This window comes from Stegostoma tigrinum, chromosome 5, assembly GCF_030684315.1.
Source record: "Stegostoma tigrinum isolate sSteTig4 chromosome 5, sSteTig4.hap1, whole genome shotgun sequence".
NCBI classification, from domain to species: Eukaryota; Metazoa; Chordata; class Chondrichthyes; order Orectolobiformes; family Stegostomatidae; genus Stegostoma; species Stegostoma tigrinum.
The window spans coordinates 115,050,920-115,074,417 of record NC_081358.1 but is presented as its reverse complement, the minus strand read 5'-3'; the positions used below and the strand labels follow the sequence as shown (position 1 = coordinate 115,074,417).

General features: G+C 39.8%; 1 protein-coding gene across 1 annotated transcript in view; it reads right to left on the bottom strand.

The window, feature by feature from the left end:
- vapal (VAMP (vesicle-associated membrane protein)-associated protein A, like) overlaps positions 1-23,498 on the bottom strand; it is a 75,995-nt gene that overhangs the window by 5,815 nt on the left and 46,682 nt on the right. The window contains exons 3-5 of the mRNA XM_048529200.2: positions 16,249-16,352; positions 11,505-11,585; positions 3,020-3,199 (exon numbers count right to left, since the gene is read on the bottom strand). Coding sequence (XP_048385157.1) covers positions 3,020-3,199; positions 11,505-11,585; positions 16,249-16,352 — 365 coding nt within the window. The remainder of the gene's footprint in view (positions 1-3,019; positions 3,200-11,504; positions 11,586-16,248; positions 16,353-23,498) is intronic.

Below are 23,498 nucleotides of genomic sequence, written 5' to 3'. Positions count from 1 at the left end.
ATTTCAAAAGATATACTTCAGAAAACATCATAACCTCCAATGAATATAAAGTATCACTGCATCAAAGCAATATCCCACTAAGGGGTTTACTTGCAAATAGTGCAAACTATTTCACTTCAGGTCTAAATTCAAGGGGCACTGCCTACTGTAAAATTGATGACAAAGGTCACTTGAAGAAATGGCAAATTTACAACCAAATGTACATTTATCCTCCAGACAGTGAAAGAAATTTGACTGCCTTCAAGCTTATTAAATCAGAGGTCATGCATCTGTGTTTTACCTCTGCTTTAAAAATGGACAGAGTCACATGTCACAGCTTAGTTTGGTCTGAGTAGCAATGCCCAATTTCTGCTGCAATAACAATCCAGTAGCTTCATTCACTCACTTTGTGGGAAAAAAATGGTTTGTTCCTTGATTTATGGCATTATATTGCTTTGATTTGATTATGAGTGCCTTTTACATTTTTCCACTGAATACATTTTAACATCTGTGAAAATTCTCACATTGCTTATGACTCCCTCCTTCTTCACTGTCAATTATAAACATATGAATGAAATACTGCACAGCATGTATAAAAAAAACTTGCAAAGGAAGCACATGAAGGTTTCACATAAATTGACAGCTCAAATTCTTTTCTCCCGCCGAACTGCAGTGAATGATTCAACAAAAATTTACGTTTTTCACCCTGTTGCAGGGCAAAGTTGCTTGTAGATGCACAGGTACAACACATTTAAAAGAAAACACAAGTGAATTTGCGGTATATACGTGAAGGGGCCCAATTATAACCGCAGTGAAAAGTAATCCTTAATAACCAATGAATACTGAATTTACATAAATGCCTTTTATCATTTATTGACAATCTCAATGCTTCACATTACCAGCCAATTGCAAACTTGTTACCTGCTATAATTTGGAAGACTATTATCTTGAAGCAATTTACGTAGCTCAATGACTAACCTTCTGTAAAGCACGTCAAAATTAAATCAATTACAGCAAGTGCAAGTTAACCCTAGGTTTACAGAATATTAAATAATCAGGATAAACTCAACTCATCTGCTAAAACACCACAGATAAATTTGTCCATAAAACGTAAAATTATAGCATGAGTTTATTGATTTACATTAGGCAGCAAAAATGTTACCAATGGTGGTGCAAATACTTGCTCCCTGAGATTGCTCAAAAACTGCTGAAAGTGCATGCGTGTACCTCAAGTAAAAAAAAAATCGAGCTCATCTGTGAGGAATCCCATTCAAATAAACTGCAAGCACTCAATCAAGGCTCACACAAATAATATTTGTTTCACTTAAGTGCTGGAGCATGACTAGAAAATCAAAGCCATGACAAGGACAGAACAAGCTCATTATTAAACGGAATTAGAACAGCCCTTTAAACTAAGATAACAAGGTGTGGAGCTGAGAGAGAGAGATAATGGGAACTGCAGATGCTGGAGAATCCAAGATAATAGAATGTGGAACTGGATGAACACAGCAGGCCAAGCAGCATCTCAGGAGCACAAAAGCTGACGGTTGGGCCTAGACCCTTCATCAGAAAGAGCGTTCTGAAATAAATAGGGAGAGGGGAAGAGGCAGACTGAAGATGGATAGACAAGATAGGTGGAGAGGACAGTATAGGTGGGGAGGCAAGGAGGGGATAGGTCAGTCCGGGGAGGACGGACAGGTCATGGGGACGGGATGAGGTTAGTAGGTAGGAAATGGAGGTGCGGCTTGAGGTGGGAGGACGGGATAAGTGAAAGGAAGAACAGGTTAAGGAGGCGGGGATGAGCTGGACTGGTTTTGGGATGTACTGAGGGGAGGGGAGATTTTGAAGCTTGTGAAATCCGCATTGATACCATTGGGCTGCAGGGTTCCCAAGCGGAATATGAGTTGCTGTTCCTGCAACCTTCGGCTGGCATCATTGTGGCACTGCAGATGGCCCCAGGATGGACATGCTGTTTAAGGAATGGGAGGGCAAGTTAAAATGGTTTGTGATTGGAAGGTGCTGTTATTTACTGCAATCCAAGCGTAGTTGCTTTGGAAAGCGGTCCCCGAGCCTCCGCTTGGTTTCCCCAATAGCCCTCTAAACTAAGATAACAAGGTGTAGATCTGGATGAACACAGCAGGCCAAGGAGCATCAGAGGAGCGGGAAGGCTGACGTTCCGGACCTAGACCCTTCTTCAGAAAAAAAAGATAGGCCCAAAACGTCAGCCTTCCTGCTCCTCCGATGCTCTTTGGCCTGCTGTGTTCATCCAGCTCTACACCTTGTTATCTCAGATTCTCCAGCATCTGCAGTTCCTATCTCTAACCTAAACCCACTTCTGTATTACGATACATATTGTGCATAGCCTTCAGGAAGTAATGCTTCTGTACTTTATGTGAAGGATATAGTCATGAGGAATCAATAAGTTAGCATGCTGGTGTAAGGTGATAGGGGGAACCAAGCTCTCACTTGCAATTTCATGTCATACGACACTGGTACATCAACTTACTCACCTGGCTTTGTAGACATACTAATAATGTGCCCAAAAAGTTCCATAACCACCAAAAACCAACCAATTACACTGATTCTTGGGGTAGGAGAAGGTAGTGCATGCATCACAATCATATACCCTTTCGTTAATAAACCTTGTGCAGCAATGGAAGCCTGGAAGCAAGTGATCTACTTATCTGAGGAATATGCAATGGAAACGTATGACGCAACAAGAAACAAATGTATGACAAGTGAAGAGACTGGATTTTTAAAAGGAACATTACTCCACAATACGCTTGATGACATCAGTCAGTTTTGTATATACAGTTGAAGCCATTCCTTGATCAACCTGAAATGGGACGTAGAAGGAATCCTTTCCCTTTCAAACTTCGATCACCTCATTCATTGTACCAGCTGTTTGAACGGTTCCAATATCTGGTGTTAAATCACTCAGATTAAGAGCGACATTCTTCTGCCAACATATCTTGACATACCTCCAGGAATGAATGCGTTATACTGTGCAAAGCTTTTTGTATGGTTCGTAAAAGCTTACTTTCAGCTGTCGATTCTCATCTGTCATTTTCATCAACTCAGCTTGAAGCCTCTTGCATTCTTCAACTAGTTTCCGCACTTCAGTGTCATCCATTGAAATACTGGCGGATTTTGGCATTGCCGGTCCATCTGATTTAGGTGCATTCGTTACTGCAGCAGCTTTATTCACGTCAATATCATTCTGCAAACATTTTCAAAAGGGAGTGTTATTTTTGTGTAAGGTATCTATGAAAACTTGTTCAGACATCAATGAAGTACAGCACTGTAAAGCATATCTAACATCTAGTCATTTACAAGAAATAGAGAAAAAGCTCGTGGCTGATCATCCGACTCAATGTCCTCTTTCCACTTTCTCCCCATTAACCTTTGATATTATTTGCTCTGAGCATTAAACATTTTCAAGGAGAGTTAAAATAATGCATTTTGGCCTCAACTGCTTGTTGTGGCTGAGAATTCCAAAGGCTCACCGTTGGCTCAATGAAGGAATCTCTCCATCTCATTCCTAAGTGGCCTACCACTTTATCCTTAAACTCTGACCCCGCTTTTGGATTCCGCAGTCATCAGGAACATCCCTCCTACATTGACCTTGTTTAGTCATGTTAGAATTTTATAGATTTCTATAATATTCCACCCCCTGCCTCTTCTACTTTGAATAATCGTAACCAAACTCTCTTCATACGCCAGTTCTCCCATCACAGGGATCAGTCTGATGAATTCAGTCGATGCACTTTTCATAGCCAGAACATTTCCACTGAATAAGCGAAGCAAGGTGTGATCTCACCAAGGCCCTGCACAATTGCAGCAAGACATCCCTACATCTATACTTCAATCATCTTGCTCAGAAAGCCAATATATCATTTGTTTAGTTCAACTGCATCTTGCTTTCAACAACTAATGTACAAGGATACCCAGTCTCATTGCACCTACCCGTTTCCAATCTATCGTCACTCAGACAATAATCTACCTTCCTGTTTTTGCTAAACATGAATAACCTCACATTTATCCACATTATACGTCACCTGCCACGCATTTGCCAACATACCCAACTTGTCCAAATCATGCTGAGACATCTTTACATCCTCATTGTTGACTCTCCCACTCAGCTCTTTTTTGGCTGCAAATTCCCTCAGCTAATATGCTGCAAGTAACAGAGTCTAGAACAATCCCTGTGACACCATTCTAGTCATTACGTCCCAATTCAAAAAGACCAGTTATCCTTCTTGCTAATCAGTTCTCTGTCCATGTCAGTACAAAATCTCTAATCCCGAGCACTTCAATTTTACCTGTTACTCTATCGAAAGCCTTCTGAAAGTCCGAGTAAACCACATCCATGGTTTTCCCCCTTACCAACTCTCTATCTACATCCTCAAAAATTTCTAGCATATTTGTCAAATATCATGTCCCCTTTCATAAACCTTTATCAACTTTGACTGATCCTGTCAATGTTTTCCCACTACTCTGTTACTACATGTTTTATCATGGATTCTAGCATTTTCCCTACTACTAATGTCAGGCTATCCAGTCTATAATTTCCTGTTTCCTCTCTACTTTTTTTAATTTAAATAGCAGTATCAGAGTCATACAGCATGGAAACAGACCCTTCAGTCCAACAAGTCCATGCTGAACATAATCCCAAACTGAACTAGCCCCACGTGCCTGCTCCTGGTCCATATCCCTCCAAACGTTTCCTACTCATGTATCTATCCAAATGTCTTTTACATGCTGTACATGTACTCACATCTACCACTTCCTCAAAGTTGATTCCACATGCAAACCACTCTGTAAAATATTTGCCTGTTTTAAAAATCTCTCTCCTCTCACCTTAAAAATATGACCTCTAGTTGTGAAATCTCCTATCCTAGCTAAAAGACACCTACCTATACCTTTTATCAAGTCACATCTCAACCTCCTACGCTTCAGTAAAAAGAGTCCCAGCCTGTACTTTATAACACAAACCTTCCATCCTGGCAAATCTCTGCTGAACCCGCTCCAGCTTGATAAGATCCTTCCTGTAACTCAGTAACCAGAATGGGACACAGTATTCCAGAAGAGGCCTCACCAACATTCTGAACAACCTCAACATGACTTCCAAACTCCTGTACTCCAAGGACTGAGCAATGATGGCAAGCGTGAAAATGCCTCTAACTACTCGGTCTGTATGTGACACAAACTTCAAAAGAATTATGTAGCTGCGACTTGGGGTCCCTCTGTTCTACAACACTACACAAGGCCCTACTGTTAAATGTATAAGCCCTACCCCTGTTTATTGTACCAAAATACAGTCATTATTCAGCCTAATGGCCCATTCAATCACAATCCCTCTGTAATCTTAGAAAACCTTCCTCACCGTCTACAAGGCCACCAATTTTGATATCATCTGCAAACTTCATAATCATGCCTTCTATCTTCTTGTTCCAAATCATTTATATAAATGACAAAACAGAACAGCACTCAGAACCGATTCCTGTAGAACACCACTGGTCACAAGCCACCAGGCCAAAAAGCAACCTGCCATCTCTGTCTTCTGCCATTCAGCTAAATAGGTATCCAAATAGCAAGTTCACCCTGAAGCCTATGTGACCTAACTTTACTAATTAGTCTACAATGCGGAACCTTGTCAAAGACTTGGCGTTAGATTAGGTACCCTTCAATCCATACAAACTGTTCCCGAGTCAAGATAATCTTGAAAAATAACCAATGCATCCACGTACTTCTAGGATAGGGATAACACTTGGTGGAGGTGGAGGAACACAGCAGGCCAGGCAGCAGAGGTGCAGGGAAGCTGATATTTCGGGTCAGGACCCTTCTTCAGAAATCGAGAGTGGGGAGCAGGAAGGGAGCTGGGAAACAAACAGACAGGATGGGTGGGGCTGGGCAAGGTAGGTAGGATAGTGATAGGTGAATGCAGGTAGGGAGTTGTGGGGACTGGTCAGTGGGATAGGTGGGGCAGATAGTGGGAGAGAGGGTGGGTCATGGGGAGATTTTAAAACTGGTGAATTCTATGTTTAGGCCATCGAACTGCAGGCTCCTGAGGCGGAAAATGGGTGCTGCTCCTCCAGTTTGCAGGTAATGTCACTGTAGCACTGGAGGAGGCCCAGAATGGGTAACTGCCTCAATAATGATATCTATTTTAAACGCACGAACTCGAGTGGGAGTTAAAATGGTTGGCGACCATAAGTTGTTGCTGTTTGTCACATACAAAGTGCGGATGTTCTACAAAATGGTTCAAGTCTACACTTGGTCTCATGTATGTAGAGGGCGGCAGATTGGGAGCAATGGATACAGTAGACCAAGTTGGCGGATTTCAGGTGAACCCATTGGATATGAAAGGCTTGCTTGAGCCTCGAATGGAGCGGGGTGGGCGGGGGGGGGGGTGTAGGGCAGGTATAGCACTTCCTGCAGTTGCAGAGAAAGGTGCCGGCTATGGTGGGGTTAGTGGGGAGTGCAGAGCAGACAAGGGAGTCACAGAGTGAGCAGTGCCTGCAAAAGGCAGATAGGGACAGGAAGGGAAATATCTCTTTGGTTATGAGGTCAGATTGAACGTGATGGAGAATGATACACTGATGCAGAGGTTGGCGGAGAGGTATCTGAGGACCAGGGGGATTCTGTCTATTTGTGTTGGTGGGGGGTGGGCTTGAGGGCAGAAGTGCAGGAAATGCAAGAGGTGCAGCTGAGGGCATTTTTGATCACTAAAATTGGGAATGTTGTGGTCCTTGAAATAGAAGAACATTTGGGGTGTCCAGCAGTGGAACCCTCCAACTTGGGAGCTGATGTGGCAGAGGCAGAGGAATTGAGAGCAAGCGATTGCATTCTTGCAGGAGTGTGGGTGAGGAGGAGTGATCCAGGTAATGATGGGAGTTCGTGCATTTAAAATAGGTATCATTATTGAGGCAGTTACCAGGAAGGGGAGGGAGGTGTCAGGCATGGTCCAGGTGAACTCGAGACTGGGATGAAAAGTATTTGTAAAGTTGATGAGCTGTTCAAGCACCTCATGAGAGCACAAGGCAGCACCGATGCAGTCAGTGTAGCGGAGGAAGAGGTGAGGGATAGTGCAAGTGTACCAGTGGAAAAGGGACTGTTCCACGTATTCTACCAAGAAGCAGGCGTAGCTTATTCCAGGAAAACTCAAGGTTAGAGAGAAAGATGTTAGTAAAATTGATTAACTGTTCTTCCAGGTGAACTCGAGGTTGAGGTAAATTCTGGGTGAACTTCTTGGGTCACTTTATTAAGTACTATAAAGATGATTCCCAATTGCGGGTATTGAATTTAATACCATCGACCTCACAAACACCATTTCCCTACTAATACTGATTTCCTCCTGCTCCTTCCTCTCATTCGACCCAGTGTTTCTCAGCATTTTCAGGCATGATTTGTGCTCATTTGTGAAGACAGAACCAACATACATACTTAAATTTGTCTGCCATGTCTTTGCTCCCTGTTGTAACTTACCCCATTTCTGATTGTAAGGAACCTACAGTTGTCTTCACTAATCTTGTTCTCTTTACATATCTACAGAAGCTTTTACAATCAGTTTTCATGCTCCACACAAGCCGACTCACCGATTCTATTTTCATCCTCTTAATCAATCCCAGGTGTCTTCCTTTGCTGCAATCTAAAAACTGCTCCCAATCCTCAGATCTGCTTTATTTTTGGCTAAGTTCCCTTCTTTGGATTTAACACACACTCTCATTTCCCTTGTTGGTAACTGTAAGGCCAACTTTCCTGTTTTATTTTTGTGCCGACATCAATAAACAATTGGTGCAGTTTCTCCATGCACTACATGTTTAGCATTGCCTATCCACCATCGTCCCTTTAACTAACATTACTCAATCATAGCCAGCTTACATTTCATATCATTTTGGTTTCCTTTATTCAGATTCAGGACCCCAGTCTGAGAATCAATTCTGTCACCCTCCACGTGAGCGAAGAATTCATTGTTTCACCACGCTGTTTCAACACACACTTTCTAGAGCTTTTAGATCAGCTATTTTAACAGGATTCCCAGTGTACAGGGTACGTACTTACATTAAATATTTTGACTATTTTGGCTCATACATCACAACTTAAAAATCTACTCCCACAGATAAACATTGTATTTACAGTTCATACACATGCCCTCCTATCAATTTAACTTAAATACAGTTACTTCATAACAGACTTTTTCATCGCTGCAATATTTAAAATAGTGCATTCAAATAAGTCCAACCGCTACATCTTTCTCAGTTAGCATACTATGAATTATTGTGATAACATTGTGTGGAGCTGGAGGAACACAGCAGGCCAGGCAGCATGAGAGAAGCAGGTAAGTTGACGTTTCGGATCGGGATCCTTCTTCAGACATTTCTGAAGGGTCCCGAACCAAAATGTCAACTTTCCTGTTCTTCTGATGCCGCCTGGCCTGCTGTCTTCCTCCAGCTCCACACTGTTACCTCTGACTCCAGCATCTGCAGTCCTTACTATCTCTCCACGATTATCGTATTTTGTTTTAGCAAGAGGAATATAGCAGTGTTTGGAAATATTGCTAAGTATCTGGATTATAAAACGTTCTCTTGATATTATTTTAATATCTTAAGATAGAGTTGTCAAACAAGCCACCCCATCTCTTTAAATGGTCTTTAACACTTTCTCCTGGACATCGTACAACTGTAAATACATATGTTCAAACAATAAAACAAATTTCACATTAAATATGCATCATTTATTAAACAAAATATTTATGCATACCTATAGGCCTATGATTCAGAATTCGTAAAACCCTATCCACCTTCTGCAAAGATGTCAAAAATACATGCAACCAGAAGAACAGTGGACTCCTCTTATTGTCTTTGTCAATTTTAGAAACTGTCAATTCAATTTTTGTCACACCAGTCAGATGAGTGCTCACAGCTCCATTAAAATGGGAGAAGAAAGTTATATTCCCAGTGCACTGCAACAGCAGCCATCAGGAAAATAGGCCGCCTCAGTTTAATGAGATTGCAGAATGATTAAACTCAAACAGTTTCCTCCAGGCAAACTACGTACAGAGCGAGCATCATTTTTGTCCTCATTAGTTGCAAACGTGACAACAGGAATCCACTGTACGATTCTTGCTGCAATACTTGCATTAATCCTGAACTACTTGCTAACTGGAACAGACCTGGGCCTTTTGTACTCTGGTGTCACTGGCTGGGGCAGATACAAATCCCTGAAGGTCACTTCTATGGCTACCACTGATTGGAGTCTGACGAATGCCACCACGAATTGGAGTGTGAAACCTGAGACCATTTCCTGGTGTGGGTACAGCACGTGGAGGAGGTCGGACACTGTCATAATAGCGCACAAAGCTATGCAGATCCATCTTTGCTGTATCTAACGGGGTGTCTAAACCACTGCCTAATGGATCGCACTCTACAATCTCGTTCTGCTATACAGAAAGAAAAACTTCAAGTAGATACATGCAATAACAACTAGCTTCTCTTACGACTCTTATAAGCAGAGCTTGCATTTCTTTGTGAAGCCTTTTAGTATTTTATTTTATCAGGTGGATTGCACACTCCTCTGCTGGTCTTGATTCAAATATTCCAATAAGTTGACATAAGTTTTGTCCACTGTCATCAATGGCATATTTACAGAAGGGGAGGGAAAAAGATTTTAAACAAATATATACAATTATATATGCCCTCCTATATAACAAAATGCATGCCCTTCTTATAAGCCAAGTTATTTGTTAACCTTGAAAGATTGATTTCTGCACTTGTTGAGTCAAATCATATAAAAGTTTTCATTTTACTGATGTCGTCAGGATTTCTACATAGCACAATGGTGGACAAATGGAAGTTTAATTCAGTGCCCATTTGAAGTAGTATAAAATCAAAAGTTACCAACAACCACCATTATCATTTCATTCTTCCACATTTGGGATTCCAATGTGCCTTGAATTATCCTTGTATTAATATATGCTAAGAAAGAATACTGGTTTTATTATCTATTACATCAGGGTATTAAGCCCATTATACTTGATTCAGTATGCTTGTATATGCTAGTAGCAATTCTGTTAAATAAGTCATAGAAAACACCAGATTGACCTCAAAGTAAACTGCAAAACAAACTAGTACATATTCAGAAAATTCAATAGAAGGAATGAGTACTTCAACTAATTTTTAGGATAGCAAAGGAAATAATGGAATTAATGAAGGTTAGAAAATGTGGCCCTTAGCTATTCTAGATCTGATCTTTATCAAAGTCTGTAGAATGTGTATTACTAATTATTTTCAAATCAAGTGTTTTCATAAGGGTATATAACAACAACAGGAATTCAAAGCAGTACATGTTAAAAAGTGAACACTCTGAAGAAGTGAATATTTATTTGAAGTAGTTGACCGGATACATTATTAACAGGTACAAAGGAGCACAGATAGGATGAATGCATATAGTCTTTATCCCAGGGATAGGGAATTGAAAACTAGTGGGCATAGGTTTAAGGTGAGAGGGGAAGATTTAAGGAGGACCTGAGAGGCAATTTCTTCAGGCAGAGACTGGTGCGTTTTTGGAATGGGCTGCCAGAGAAAGTGATTGAGGCAGGTACAATTACAATATTTAAAAAGTAATTGGATAGGTACATATACAGGAAGGGTTGAGAGGGATTATGGACCAACTGCGGTTGGTTGTAACTAGCTGAGTTTGGGCTGAAGGCCTGTTTCCATGCTGTATTACTCAGACTAACTCTAAAACAGTAGAAAATAACTCAAGGATGATTTGGATCACATTCAAATGTTTTATCAATATCAAGGACTACAGAAGTTGGAAGGTCCAACACTGGACAGTCACTTCAGCTTCAGATCAGGCAATAAAAAGGATCGCCCCAGCAGCATGTTTTGGAAGCAATGACACTTTAATACAAAAAACCATACAAGAGTGGGAAATACATTTGTTGAAAAATTAACTAGCTTTTAAAATACACTGTGTATATGTATTGTATAAATAACTCATTTCTCAAAAATAACGTTTTAGATTATTCGGGGAACAAAGGCAAAATATGGTTTGGCACTGTTTTATCTTTGTATTAAAGTAAAATACTAGCAGGCATTGGTTTACATTGAAAGAGGGAAGTTTAAACAAGATGTACAAGGCAAATAATTTTACACAGGGGGTGGTAGTTGCCTGGAGCAGGTTGCCAAGGGAGGTGGTAGAAACAGAAACAATGGCAATGTCTAAGACTCATTTAGACAGAGACATGACCAGGCAGGAAACAGAGGGATATGGACTATGTGCAGACAAATGGAATTAGTTCAGAATGGCACAGACACGGAGGGGACAGTTCCTGTGTGATACTGTTTGATGTTCTTTGTAAAGCAACTAGAACTAGACAGTCACATATTTTGTGCTGTGTTATCAGATAGCCATAACTGTACAAAGAAATATTATATCAATTCAACATGGGACATAAATGAAAAATAATCTTCCAGAATCAAGTTAAAATGGGTTTTGACTCTCAAATGTCTTCTTACCGATTTCTCATTCTCCGCAGGCAACTCAAAGACACATCTGAGTTTAGAGTCCATAAGATCTTCAGGCTTTGCATCTTTCCACTAAAGAAAATAAATAAGGCTATGTAAATAATAGTTGGACACAGGCAACATTATGTAAAATATGATCACAAAGTGTAGCACAAAAAGTGAAGGTCTCTGACCAAATGATTCAACAGCGTACTCCCAAGGCCACTTGGCACACTTCCTAATGGCATTTGAATAGTGCATTGCATGAGCTTTTAATTAAAAAAAGCAACTCAAGTTCAAGTGGAACTTTTCCAACTATCTGGAGAATCTCGCCCCAAAAAGTACAACATTGAATGTAAAACTACAGACTTACAGTTGAATTAAAATATGTAAACCTTTAATTAAAAAAGTAAAAGCTGCCTCATCAGTCACATTTCTTCCATCTCAAGTTCAGAAGTAGGGCTTTCTGCTGATGACTGTCCAATATTCAGTAACAGTCTTGGCTCCTTACCTAATGAAGCAATCCTTTCCAAATGCAGAAAGCTTGTGACAACATTCAGGATAGACTGATAAGTGGCAAGTAACATGTACCTCTGACAAACATGAGGAAATGACCATCTCCAACAAGGGAAATGTTCCAACAGTAAAGCCACAATAAACGCCCCACCATCAATACTCCGAGGCTTACCACTGACTAGAAACAAATGTGGCTGCAGGGGAAAGTCAGAGGCTGAGAATACTGCATGAAGTAACTCAACACCAGACTCACCGAGGTTTGACAATCAACAAGACAGGTCAGGAGCGTGATACAGTACTGGTCAGGAGGATTGCAGTTCCAATAAGGCTGAAGCAGCTCAACATCATCCCATAAAAAAGCAGCACACTTGATTAGCATCCCATTCACCAGCTTGAAGCATTCACTCCTTCCATCTACTATAATAGTATCTACAAGATGCACTGCAGCAATGTCCAAAGGATGCTTTGATAGCAGTTTCCACATCAGTGACCTCTACTGTCTGGAAAAACAAGGGTAGCTGGACATGAAAGCACTACCACTTCCAAGTTCCCCTCAAACTCAGACCATCCTATTCTGGAAATCCATCATTCCTTCACTGCTGCTAATCAAAATCCTTAACCTCATGTTGTGGAGCTGCCAGTGTTGGACTGGGGTGGACAATGTCAAAGTCACATGACACCAGGTTATAGTCTAACAGGTTTATTTGAAATCACAAACTTTCACAGTGCTGCTTCTTCATCAGGCGAAGACTTCAAAAGTCTGAGATTTCAAATAAACCCGTTGGGCTATAAGCTGGAGTTGTGTGACTTCCTACGTTAACCTCCTTATCTAACAGCACTGTTGATGGGCCTACACTACAAAGACTTCAGCAGTTCAAGGCAACTTCGAGACCTTCTCAAGGGCAATTATGGAATGAACAATAAATACTGGTATGGCCTGTGCTCAAATCTCATGAATGAGTCAAATAAGACTTGCTGTGTCTTTATTCACTGATATTTAGAGCAATAAGAGATCCCATCGAAACATGTAAAATTCCGACTCAGCTGGTCAGACTGGATGCATGGATAATGTCTCCTCCAGTTGGGGTGCCCAGAACAATCAGTTACAGTTTCAGGATATTGGGTAGGTCATTCAGAACAAGATAAGCAAAAATTTCTTCACTCACAAGGACATTAGAGCCTATGAAATTCACCAGCACAAAAGGCTCCGGTGGTTTAAAAAAAAAAATCACTGAACATGTTTAAGAAATAAATGGATAGATTTCTGTACACAGCCTTTACATATGGGGTGACTGCTGGTGTATGGAGTTGAGATAGATCATCTATCATGATCAATTTTAGTAGTACAGCAGTTTAATGATCCAAATGACCAACACTTACTCCTATTTTCTTTCTTTCTATGCCAATAATGACAACGTACATGACATGAGGGGAAGTGAAAACCCTTTTCACTATTACTTAAGTACGACATCTCCTAAATCGAAGAGTATTCACTTTCTTTCATTCTCGGGATGCCTGCTACAACCCTAAGCCTAATTGTCCAAAATCAAGGTGATTGCAGCATGCCCGTGGAATAAAGTTATATTTTTCACATAGCTTATGGTCTACTTATTTCACATACCTCACATGACCATGTATGACTTTGGAACGTGGCAGAATAAACACTTCACCAACCCATGCTTAAACTTTAAAAAACAGATTGATGAAATAGTAAATGGAAAAGAACCTAGAAGCATAACAAGCAAGATTTACAGATCATATTCATCTTCAGAATGTCATTACTTAACCCTACTTCATACAGCAAAAGCTGGGCCTTTTTCCACTAGAGTGTAGGTGGTTGAGGGGTGAAGTTAGAGTTTTATAAAATCATGAGGCATAGATAAGGTCAATAGGGTGAAGGGAGTTCAAAGCTAAGGGCCATATTCTTAAGGAGAGAGGAGCAAGTTTTAAAAAAAGACATCGGGGGAACTTTTCCCCACAGAGGGTGGCTTATATGTGGAATGGACTGCCAGAGGAAGTGGTAGATGCAAGCACAGTTACAACATCTAAAAGAGATTTTGATAGGTACTTGAATAACAAAGATTTAGAGAGAAATGGCCAAACGCAGACAAATGGGACTAGTTTAGCTTGGTCGGCACGGATGCATTGAAGGGTCTGCTTGTGTCATATGACTCCATGACTTGTTTGCAGTAAGTGCTAATAACAGTTCACAATAACTATGTGGCTTCACTAAAATCCTGAGCAACTAGTCATCTGACCGACTCCCTCCACAAACAGAGCTCATCTACACCAACTTCAGGCAAAACAGACATTGCTGCGATGTGTCAAAACCCAATTAAAATAGTCCTTAATAAAAACCATAAGAACCGCGAATGCTGTGAATTAGACAAGAACAGAAATTGCTGGAAAAGCTCAGCAGGTCTGGTAGCACTTATGGACAGAAATCAGAGTTAACATTTCGGGTTGAGTTCTGAGGAAGGGTCACTCGACCCAAAACATTAACTCTTATTTCTCTCCACAAATGCTGAGCTTTTCCGGCGACTTCTGGTTTTGTTTAAAATAGTTCGTCTTACGTTCCAAGCACATCAGTGAATCTGCATCAGCTATTTCCCCTCATGCTGAATTCTTGTCTGCAATGTCAATTGGCCCATGTGACTCTGAATAGATCATCTGTCAAAAAGTGATGAACATCACCTCAGAATAGAGAGGCTACATATACTTAATTCCACTTAGAGTATCTACAACCAATTAGATGGCTAAATTAGAATTATGACACCCATATTACTTAATGACGAGTGTATCCTTGCTAGCAACTGCCTTCCTGAAATGCATTCTGAAAGTGCAAAAAAACCCAGCAATTTTATGCTTACAGTCCCACAACATCTGAGGAAACGATTTCAGAGAATAGCAGACAGAACAAACCTTTCAGTCATAATCAGTTTGATGCATTGGTAAAATACTGAAAGGTACAAGGAGATAAATACACAAGGCCAGGAAAACAAAAGTTGCTAATTAGAAGAACAGACAGTAGATATCATCCAAAGGAGACTGAAACTAGTTTTGCTATGGAGGAGATGACAGTAAACAGATATGCTTGGCAACATAACTCCAAGACTAAGCAATTCTCTTAAGTGCTTTCTTTAAATCAGTTTTCATGTGAAAAAAAGAAAGTACTGATGTTGTTAGCCTCTTCTTTTGGTTCAGGCATTTGTGACATTTATTCTGTACATGTTGCTCTTTTCATAAATAAGAACTTTAAGATTCTTTGAACAGCACCGAAACAAAACAGAAGAAAACTACTACACAAACAACATAGCTACCACTTATACTTTCAGGCCTTAATAAATAAATTGTTGGATCCAAAGATTGCCATCCTTAACCTTAAAAGGAGATGGACCTAAAATTTCAAAATGATAAGTCCAAATATTTCAATGTGGGAAAACACTTGCACATCATTGTGTTTAGAAATGCTACGTCACTTTTTGAAGAATGTTTAGATCTCAGTAACAATATGGATCTATTGGAATTTGTGAAACTACTGAAATTAGTTGATAATTATCCAATCATTTAGTTGAATCTTCAGAAGCTTCTACGAAAATTGTACTCCTGTGTCTTTTAAAAGATCGTAAGCCTCCTAATAAATTAACTAGATGGACTTAAAAAGCTGATCGATAAAAACAAATGATAGATCTTCTTCAAGATAAGTGATAAAACTGCAAATGGCTCCAACTTTCTTTCCATTCTGGACGGAAGATTAATTTGAATGTGTTACAAGGAATGATCGATTATTAGGATAGTTATTAGCATTCAAAGTGATCTTGACAAATTAATTTAGACATGCTAATTACATTAGGAATGACGAATTTGAACAAGAATACAGATGAGATGATTATACTGAAACACACCTCACCTGGAAGATTAGAAATGACAAGGCCAGTGTTTTTTAAATACTCTACCAAGAGGGCCAGCAGAAAGACTCTAAGCAAGAGGGCCAGCAGAAAAAGAAAGAACATTCTACGAGGTCTATAAGCTTACATTTAGGAATTAGGAAAAATGTGTAAATTTTTTTTAAAATCAAAATGCAGTCAGTTTAACTTTACGGAGCATAGAGAAATAGACTGTAGTTATTTTTAGATAAAATATATTTTCTAAATCACAGAATTTAAAAGTGCTGTATGTTAAAATAATTGCAGCAAATATTTATCTCTTTTAAGTCTTTTCAATAAAATGTAATACTTACTACTGCTTCCATGTCTGTGATACCAGGAGGAGCATAGACTGTCTGTACCATGAATTTGTGTTTGCTTTTCTCATTGGGATCATAGTCAAATGGCTGCAGCATTACTGGAGATGGAAAACAACAGAAGTGTTAGTTTTGAGAAGGCCCAGGGTCGGTTTTAAGTCCATGCACTTACAATTTTTAAATGTTGAAGAGCACTCCTGTCCAGTTAGTTCAAAATATTGTTCAGGAGAAAATTACGACAAGTAAACTAATTGCCAGGTCTTGATGGTGTCATGAAGTTGCCAGTCTAGATCCTTGTAAGTGGCCACTGATGCTCTACATCTGTTCAAAAATGTCCCTCCATTAGTGCTGAGTACACAATTAGCGAGCAGTAGGTATGAGGGGAAGCTTTGTGAACTATAACCAACCGTTGCTTGAACTCTCATTTTTTGTCTTGCATTAGGTCATAGGACCATAATATGTAGGCCATTCAGCCAATCAAGTCTGCTCTATTATTCAACAAAATCATGACTGATCTGATAATCCTCAGCTCTACACCTTTGTCATTTTCCCCACTACCCTTGATTCCCTGACCAATTAAAAATCTGGTTCTCTCAGCCTACCACACACAGCGTCAACAATCCTCTGCAATGAAGAATTCCACAGATTCATTACTCTTTGACAGAAGAAATTCCTCCTTGTCTCAATTTTAAATACACAGCCACTGAGATAATGCATTGTGGTCCTAGAATCTCCCACAAGCGGAAACAATCTCTCCACATCCATCTTGTCAAGTTCCCCACAATCTTATATAACTTAGTAAGGTCATATCTTATTCTTCCAAATTCCAATCAGTACAGGCCCAACCTACTCAAAATGTTTCCACATTAAACAGCCCATCCATACCTGGTAGCAGCCTCGTTAGACTTCAATGGATTGCCTCCAACAACACGATATCTTTCCATTGATAAAGGGCCCAAAATTGCTCTCAGTACTGCAGCTGCGATCTGATTAGAGCCATATGTTGTTGCAGCAAAATCTCCTTATTTTTATACTCCATTCCCTCTAATTAAAGACCAACATTCTATCGGTCTTCCCTGTCACCTGCTGAACTTAAAATTTTGCATGCATACTATCCCCCAAATCTCTGTTGCATTTTTCTGCAGCCTTCCTCCATTTAAATAATATTCTATCCTTTACTTTCAGCCAAAGTGCATAATCTCACATTTTCCAATATTTTCAACAATCGATCTGCCAAAACTTTGTTCACCTGCTTAACTTGTCTCTATTTTCTTCAAATGCTGTGCATCTCTAAACAAGTAAACATTTGGAACAGGCACTGAAATCCAGTATTTGAGCTGGTTACAGTACTGTCCAGCAACAAGAATCAACTGGAAGACTAAAATTTCCACGCAACTGCTTTTTACCTTTACAAAACAAATGGAAAATATCTCAAAACACATAGATGAAATGGTCAGATGAAGGTGTTGTATACCACATACACACGCAACATGATCATTTGGGTTGGTGACTGAAAATGTTGGAAGAGGCATCAAATCTCCTTGCAACTCCAACTGTAAAAAGCTGATTTATCCAGAAGCATCCACATAGAAAATAGTGAAGTCTGCCATTTTTCCTTAAAGCAGTGATTGATGCCACGCCTTCCTGCATTTTTCAGTTTCATTCAACATTTCCATTTACTTGTCATCAGGCTAGTAATTGCTATTTTCTCAATCAGACATTTTAGTACAACTGTTGGTATTCATTTTGGTGCTAGGTAAGCTTAATTACAATCCTTCATTAAGGAAGAACAATTTTAGCCTCTGCCAGATGGAAAACATGGTGTTCCTAAAAGTTAGAAGCAAACTGATACTAATATTCCTGGTACCAGAGATGAGAGAGTTTAAACTAGCAAACTTAAAGGCTTGCCACAAAATACAAGTGTCATTCAGTACACATTGTGTGGACAAAATTTCAATTTGAATTAATATGAACGAGATGATGGATAAAGACAGGTTATACAAAGAAACAGGGGAATTGGGGGAAATTCATACGCTCTTATACAGGTCTAAAGGCCGTTACAAAATCACATGCTCAAGAGTTAAACCATCAAGTAACTATATTTGTCTTGCATACATTATTCTGGAGTGTGAGATCTAAAAGCCCTCAAAAATCAAAGGCTCATGCATTGTCTATTGCTACTACCACTGCTTGTTACAATAACGATAGTTTAAAGTGTAAACCAACACAGAGTTGTAAGAATGGATCGCAAGAGTACTGGATCATATTCAGAGAGCTAACAAGTGATGAAACAATGTTTTTTGATACAAATATAATGCAACTACCGAAAGCCTTCGTAAGTTTCATTAAAGACCTATACACTGGCAACACAACAGTGGTGGAAGGGAACGGTAACTTTACCACCCCAATAACCATTGAGAGGGGCGTGAAGCAAGGCGACCCACTCTCACCAATTCTATTTAACATTGCTCTGGATCCACTGGTGTGCTCTCTGGAGAGGGCCAACTCAGGGGTCTCCATGCCCCTGGGCGGCAGAAGAGAGTCAACTGCTCGACCTTGGCCTTCACGGATGACATTGCCCTTCTAAGCGACTCTCACACTGGTATGGCTAGGAACCTGAAGCTGCTCCAGGCATACTGTGACCATACAGGCCTCAGTATTAACACAGCGAAGACGAAGGGATTCCATTTCACTTTTAAAAGGAAAACCTTCATGTACAACCATTTCGTAAACTGGAAGCTACGGGACGAATCCATAGCCTACATACCCCCAGGCGACACAGAGAAATACCTGGGTGCCCGCATCGATCCATGGGCAGGTGTGGCAGAAGGGGAGTGGGAGGAGAAGCTTAAGTCCTGGGTTAAAGGAATACAGACAGCACCTCTCCGACCACGACAACGGTTGGAAATCCTAAAAGTACATGTCATCCCCAGATTGTACTTCCATCTGATCCTGACAGAAGCATCACAAACTACTCTTGTAAAGCTGGACCAAATCATCCGTAACGCCACCAAAGAATTCCTACACCTACCACCTCATACCGCAGACGGAATGCTATATGCTAGCAACAGGAACGGTGGTCTAGGCGTTCCAAAACTCGAAGTGCAAATACCATCCGCGATTATCCGCAAACGCGAAGCACTAGACATGTCCAGTGATGTGGTCATTCGGGCCTCCTTTCAATATAAAGGAGAGAGCAACACAGAGACACATTATAGAGATATTGTTTGTGTTAAATCACACTGATTCAATGAGATCCACTGGCAGAAGGCAAATACCTATGGAAAACCTAGACTGTCTTACAAAACAATTGAAAGCCATAATAGCAATCCAAGGATTTTACTGATGGTGATCTGCTACAGTCTATTCAAGTTAAGCTATGAAATAAGGAAGCTTGAGATTATAAATACTTTACAGATAAATAAAAACAGGGACATTTGAGGACGACATCTGTTCACAATTTAAAGCGATACACGTAATGTTTAATCAGGGTTTTGACCGTTACAAAATAGATTGAGATAACGAAGGTTTGTAGCCAACAAAAGAAGAATGAAAGACAAGATATGCTTAACGGCAACATGCAGGAAATTAAAGCAATATGAAAATACTAGAACAGGTGCAAGATAATTTCCATACATTATGTTGAGACTGAAAAATATATCAAGTGAAAGATAAAGATGTCAAAATGTAAATACGCAAATAAACAAAAGAAATGGGACAAATTAGAGGGCTCAGAATTCCACTACAGAGGCACAAACCACAATTGACAAAGGTTAAAGAATAATAAATATTACCCCCAAGAATAGAAATATAGTTAGGAAATTATAGGTATTCTTACCTTCACTGTGACTAAATGTCTGGAACCTACTTTTAAGTGTGAGATTATTAGCATTATTTTATTGCTGCTTATCAAATTCACACCATAGAAGCATATAACATAGTAACATTCCCTTTGGTCCAACGTAATTCCATGCCAAACGTAATTCCAGACAAATCTAATCCTACCTGCCTGCTCCTGGTTCATACCCCTCCAAATCTTTCCTATTCATGTCCTTTTCCAAACACCTTTTAAACAAAACATTGTAATTGAACCCACATCCACCACATTCTCAGGAAGTTCATTCCACAAATGAATCACCATCTTTAAAAATAATTTGTCCCTCATGTCTTTTTTAAAACTTGGTCCTTTTGCCTTAAAAATATGCCCTTTAGTATTGAAATTTCCCGATCCTAGGGAAAAGACAAGCACCACCAGTAGCCCTCATTAATTTATAAAATTCTATCAGGTCGCCTCTCAACCTCCTACACTCCAGTGGACCAAGTTCCAGTCTATCCAGCTTTTCTTCATAACTCACTTTCCATACCCAGTGACATCCTGGTAAATCTCTTCTAAATCCTCTCCAGCTTAATTTTTACACCACTTTAGCCTGTCAGAAAGTGGCATTAACATCACAATTATTTGCTTCCATTCACAGGCTGCTGTATTTCACCACTAGTGAAACATATGGAATACAGTGAAAGCATAAATAGCTCAAACTTCTGATTATGGATCTCACATTTCAACATCAAATGAATTCCACACCAACTTGCTGACATTTTTACTTGAAGTTAAAATATGAACTATCCAGGATATGACATTCTCTATTCAACCAGCTTATGGTTGACTCCTTTTATGCAGCCATTCAAATATCTTGTTTGACTAATTTTGAGACCATACTACTTCTAAATCACTAAAAGACTCAAATACCATGAACATTATAATATGAAATACAGACTAAATACCCAAACTTGAATGACAAATTTATTTCATTGATGTGATACAGCTGCCTGCAGAGCATTTAAACCTTAAGGTTTTTACACCCCACTGAGCGATCAGGTTCCTAAATCATCCAGAACTATAACCCTAAATTGATCACTAAACAAAGAATGCTGTGGGCCTTTGTCGTGGTTACACATACACTTTCCAGATTAATCTGCCACTGGTCCTCTTGCTATGCAGACACACCTTTACAGTTCAAGATTCCTCTGGCCTCAACCTGGTATGGTCTTGACTTCTATTAAGTTATAAATACATCAAGTTGCTACTTCTAATCTATGTCGTTCTTATTCTTTCCTTGCTCGGACTCATTTTCTCAAGTGGAATTTTCATGACTTCAGTGTTCGTTTCTTCAGCTAAAACCATTATCTTGTTTTCTACCACAAAACGTGCCAATTGAATAGCCACGTATTTTGATTTGAATTATATTTTCAGTTTCTGTTTCATTCACTTTTAAATATCTCATTATCTTCATTACCAAGACACGATTGTTCTGCATAGTTTTAGCAATACCTATTTTTAATAGTTCATTCCCTTTGAAATAAAGGCCAATATTTTCATTGCCTTCCCGACCTGAACTTGTAGGAGAGATTTTAGTAAATTACGTACAAAAACTCTCAAATCCCTGTGCGTAAACAGACAGACCTAGAGACACAGGTGCATAGTTCCTGGAAAGTGGAGTCGCAGGTGGCATTTGGCACAGTTGCCTTTGTTGGTCAGAGCAATGAGACCAAGAGTCTGGATGCTATCTTGAGGCTGTACAGGACATGGGTGGGGACACTTTTAGAATAGCGTGTGCAATTCTGGTTGCCTTTCAATAGGGAGGGCATTGTTAAACTTGAGCAGGTGCACAAAAGATTGACAAGGATGTTGCTGCAACTGAAGGGCTTGAGTTATGCAGAGGCTAAATAGTCTCCCCCCCGCCACCGGAGCATCAGAGGCTGCAGTGTGACCTTACAGAGGTTTATAAGGGTTACAGAGGGCACAGATAAGGTAAACAGGTGTGGTCTTTTTCCCAGGGTGGGTGAATACAAAACTAGAGGGCATAGGCTTAAGCTGAGAGCAGAGATTTAAAAAGAACCTGAGGATTAACATTTCACACAGAGGATGGTGGGTACATGGAAAGAGCAAGCAGAGGAAGTAGGGGAGGCAGGTACAACTACAACATTTAAAAGGCATCTGTACGAGTATATGAATAGGAAGGTCGGACATCAGCCAAAATGGGATTGGGATGTTTGGTTGGCGTGGATGAAATTGACCAAAGCATCTGATTCCATGCTGTATGACTATGACTGGATTTAGCAATCTGCAGGCTCTCTATTTAAACAATATTGAGCTCCTCTGTTCTGCCCTAGTGTGTAATTTCATATTTTCCCTCACCTGTATTCCAAATTTCAGCCAAATTTCTGACTGCTCCCTTAAACTCTGTAGACTCTGTGTCACTCTCCTTCCCACCTATTTTTGGTATGTGCCAACTTGACAAAAATACATTGACTTTCTTTACCTAAGTTCTTAATACATATTATAAGCAATTGTGGTCCCAGCACTCCACTGGTTATAGTTTGCCATCTTAAAATCCTTTTATACCAACTCACTATCTTCTATAAGTTAGTGAATCCTCTATCCATGTTAATATATGACACCAAAAACCATGGGTTTTAATTAGGTTCAATGGTGTCGGTCAACAAAAACAAATTTGTTAACAGATAAAAAATGTCTTAAGTGATCAGAAATTAACAAAGATCAATCTTTGGCACCCTGCAAAACCACCTATAGCGCAACTAATTACCTCTCATGTCTTTTGATGGTCCATCCAACATGAGATGGCTGGCAAAATTATTCCTTCCCTGTCAAGTTACTGCCCAAAATATTAATATACATGTAAACTACAACTGCAGTGTCTCTTACAGGAAAAAGAAAACGGCAACAAGGCCAGATAAAATATGTATGGATTGAGGTGAATGATGTTGAAGGGGATGCTGCTCCAGTAGATTGTTGCATTAGACTTTCAGAAGGTGACAAGGTACCTCACAAAAGATTAAGTGGGAGGTAGTATGCAGGCATAGATAGAGAATTGGATACTGGGCAGCAAAAGGCAAGTGGGGACCTGTGACCAATGGGATCCCACATGGATCAGTGCTGGGACTGCAACTGTTTAATAAATATTGTAAAGACTTGAAGGACAGAAGGAAGGAAGGAAGCAAATGTAGCCAAATCTGCAGACGAGTCGAACATAGTTTATAGAGGGATATTGACAGGTTTTGCAAGGAGGCAAAACGTTGACAAATGGATATAATGTGGGAAAATGTGGGAAAATGTGGACTTGTTCATTTTGGAAGGGAGAATAAAACAGCAGAGTACTATTTAATTGGAGAAAAACTGCAAAAAGCTGCAACATAAAGGGACTTGGAGGTACTTGCACATGAAACAC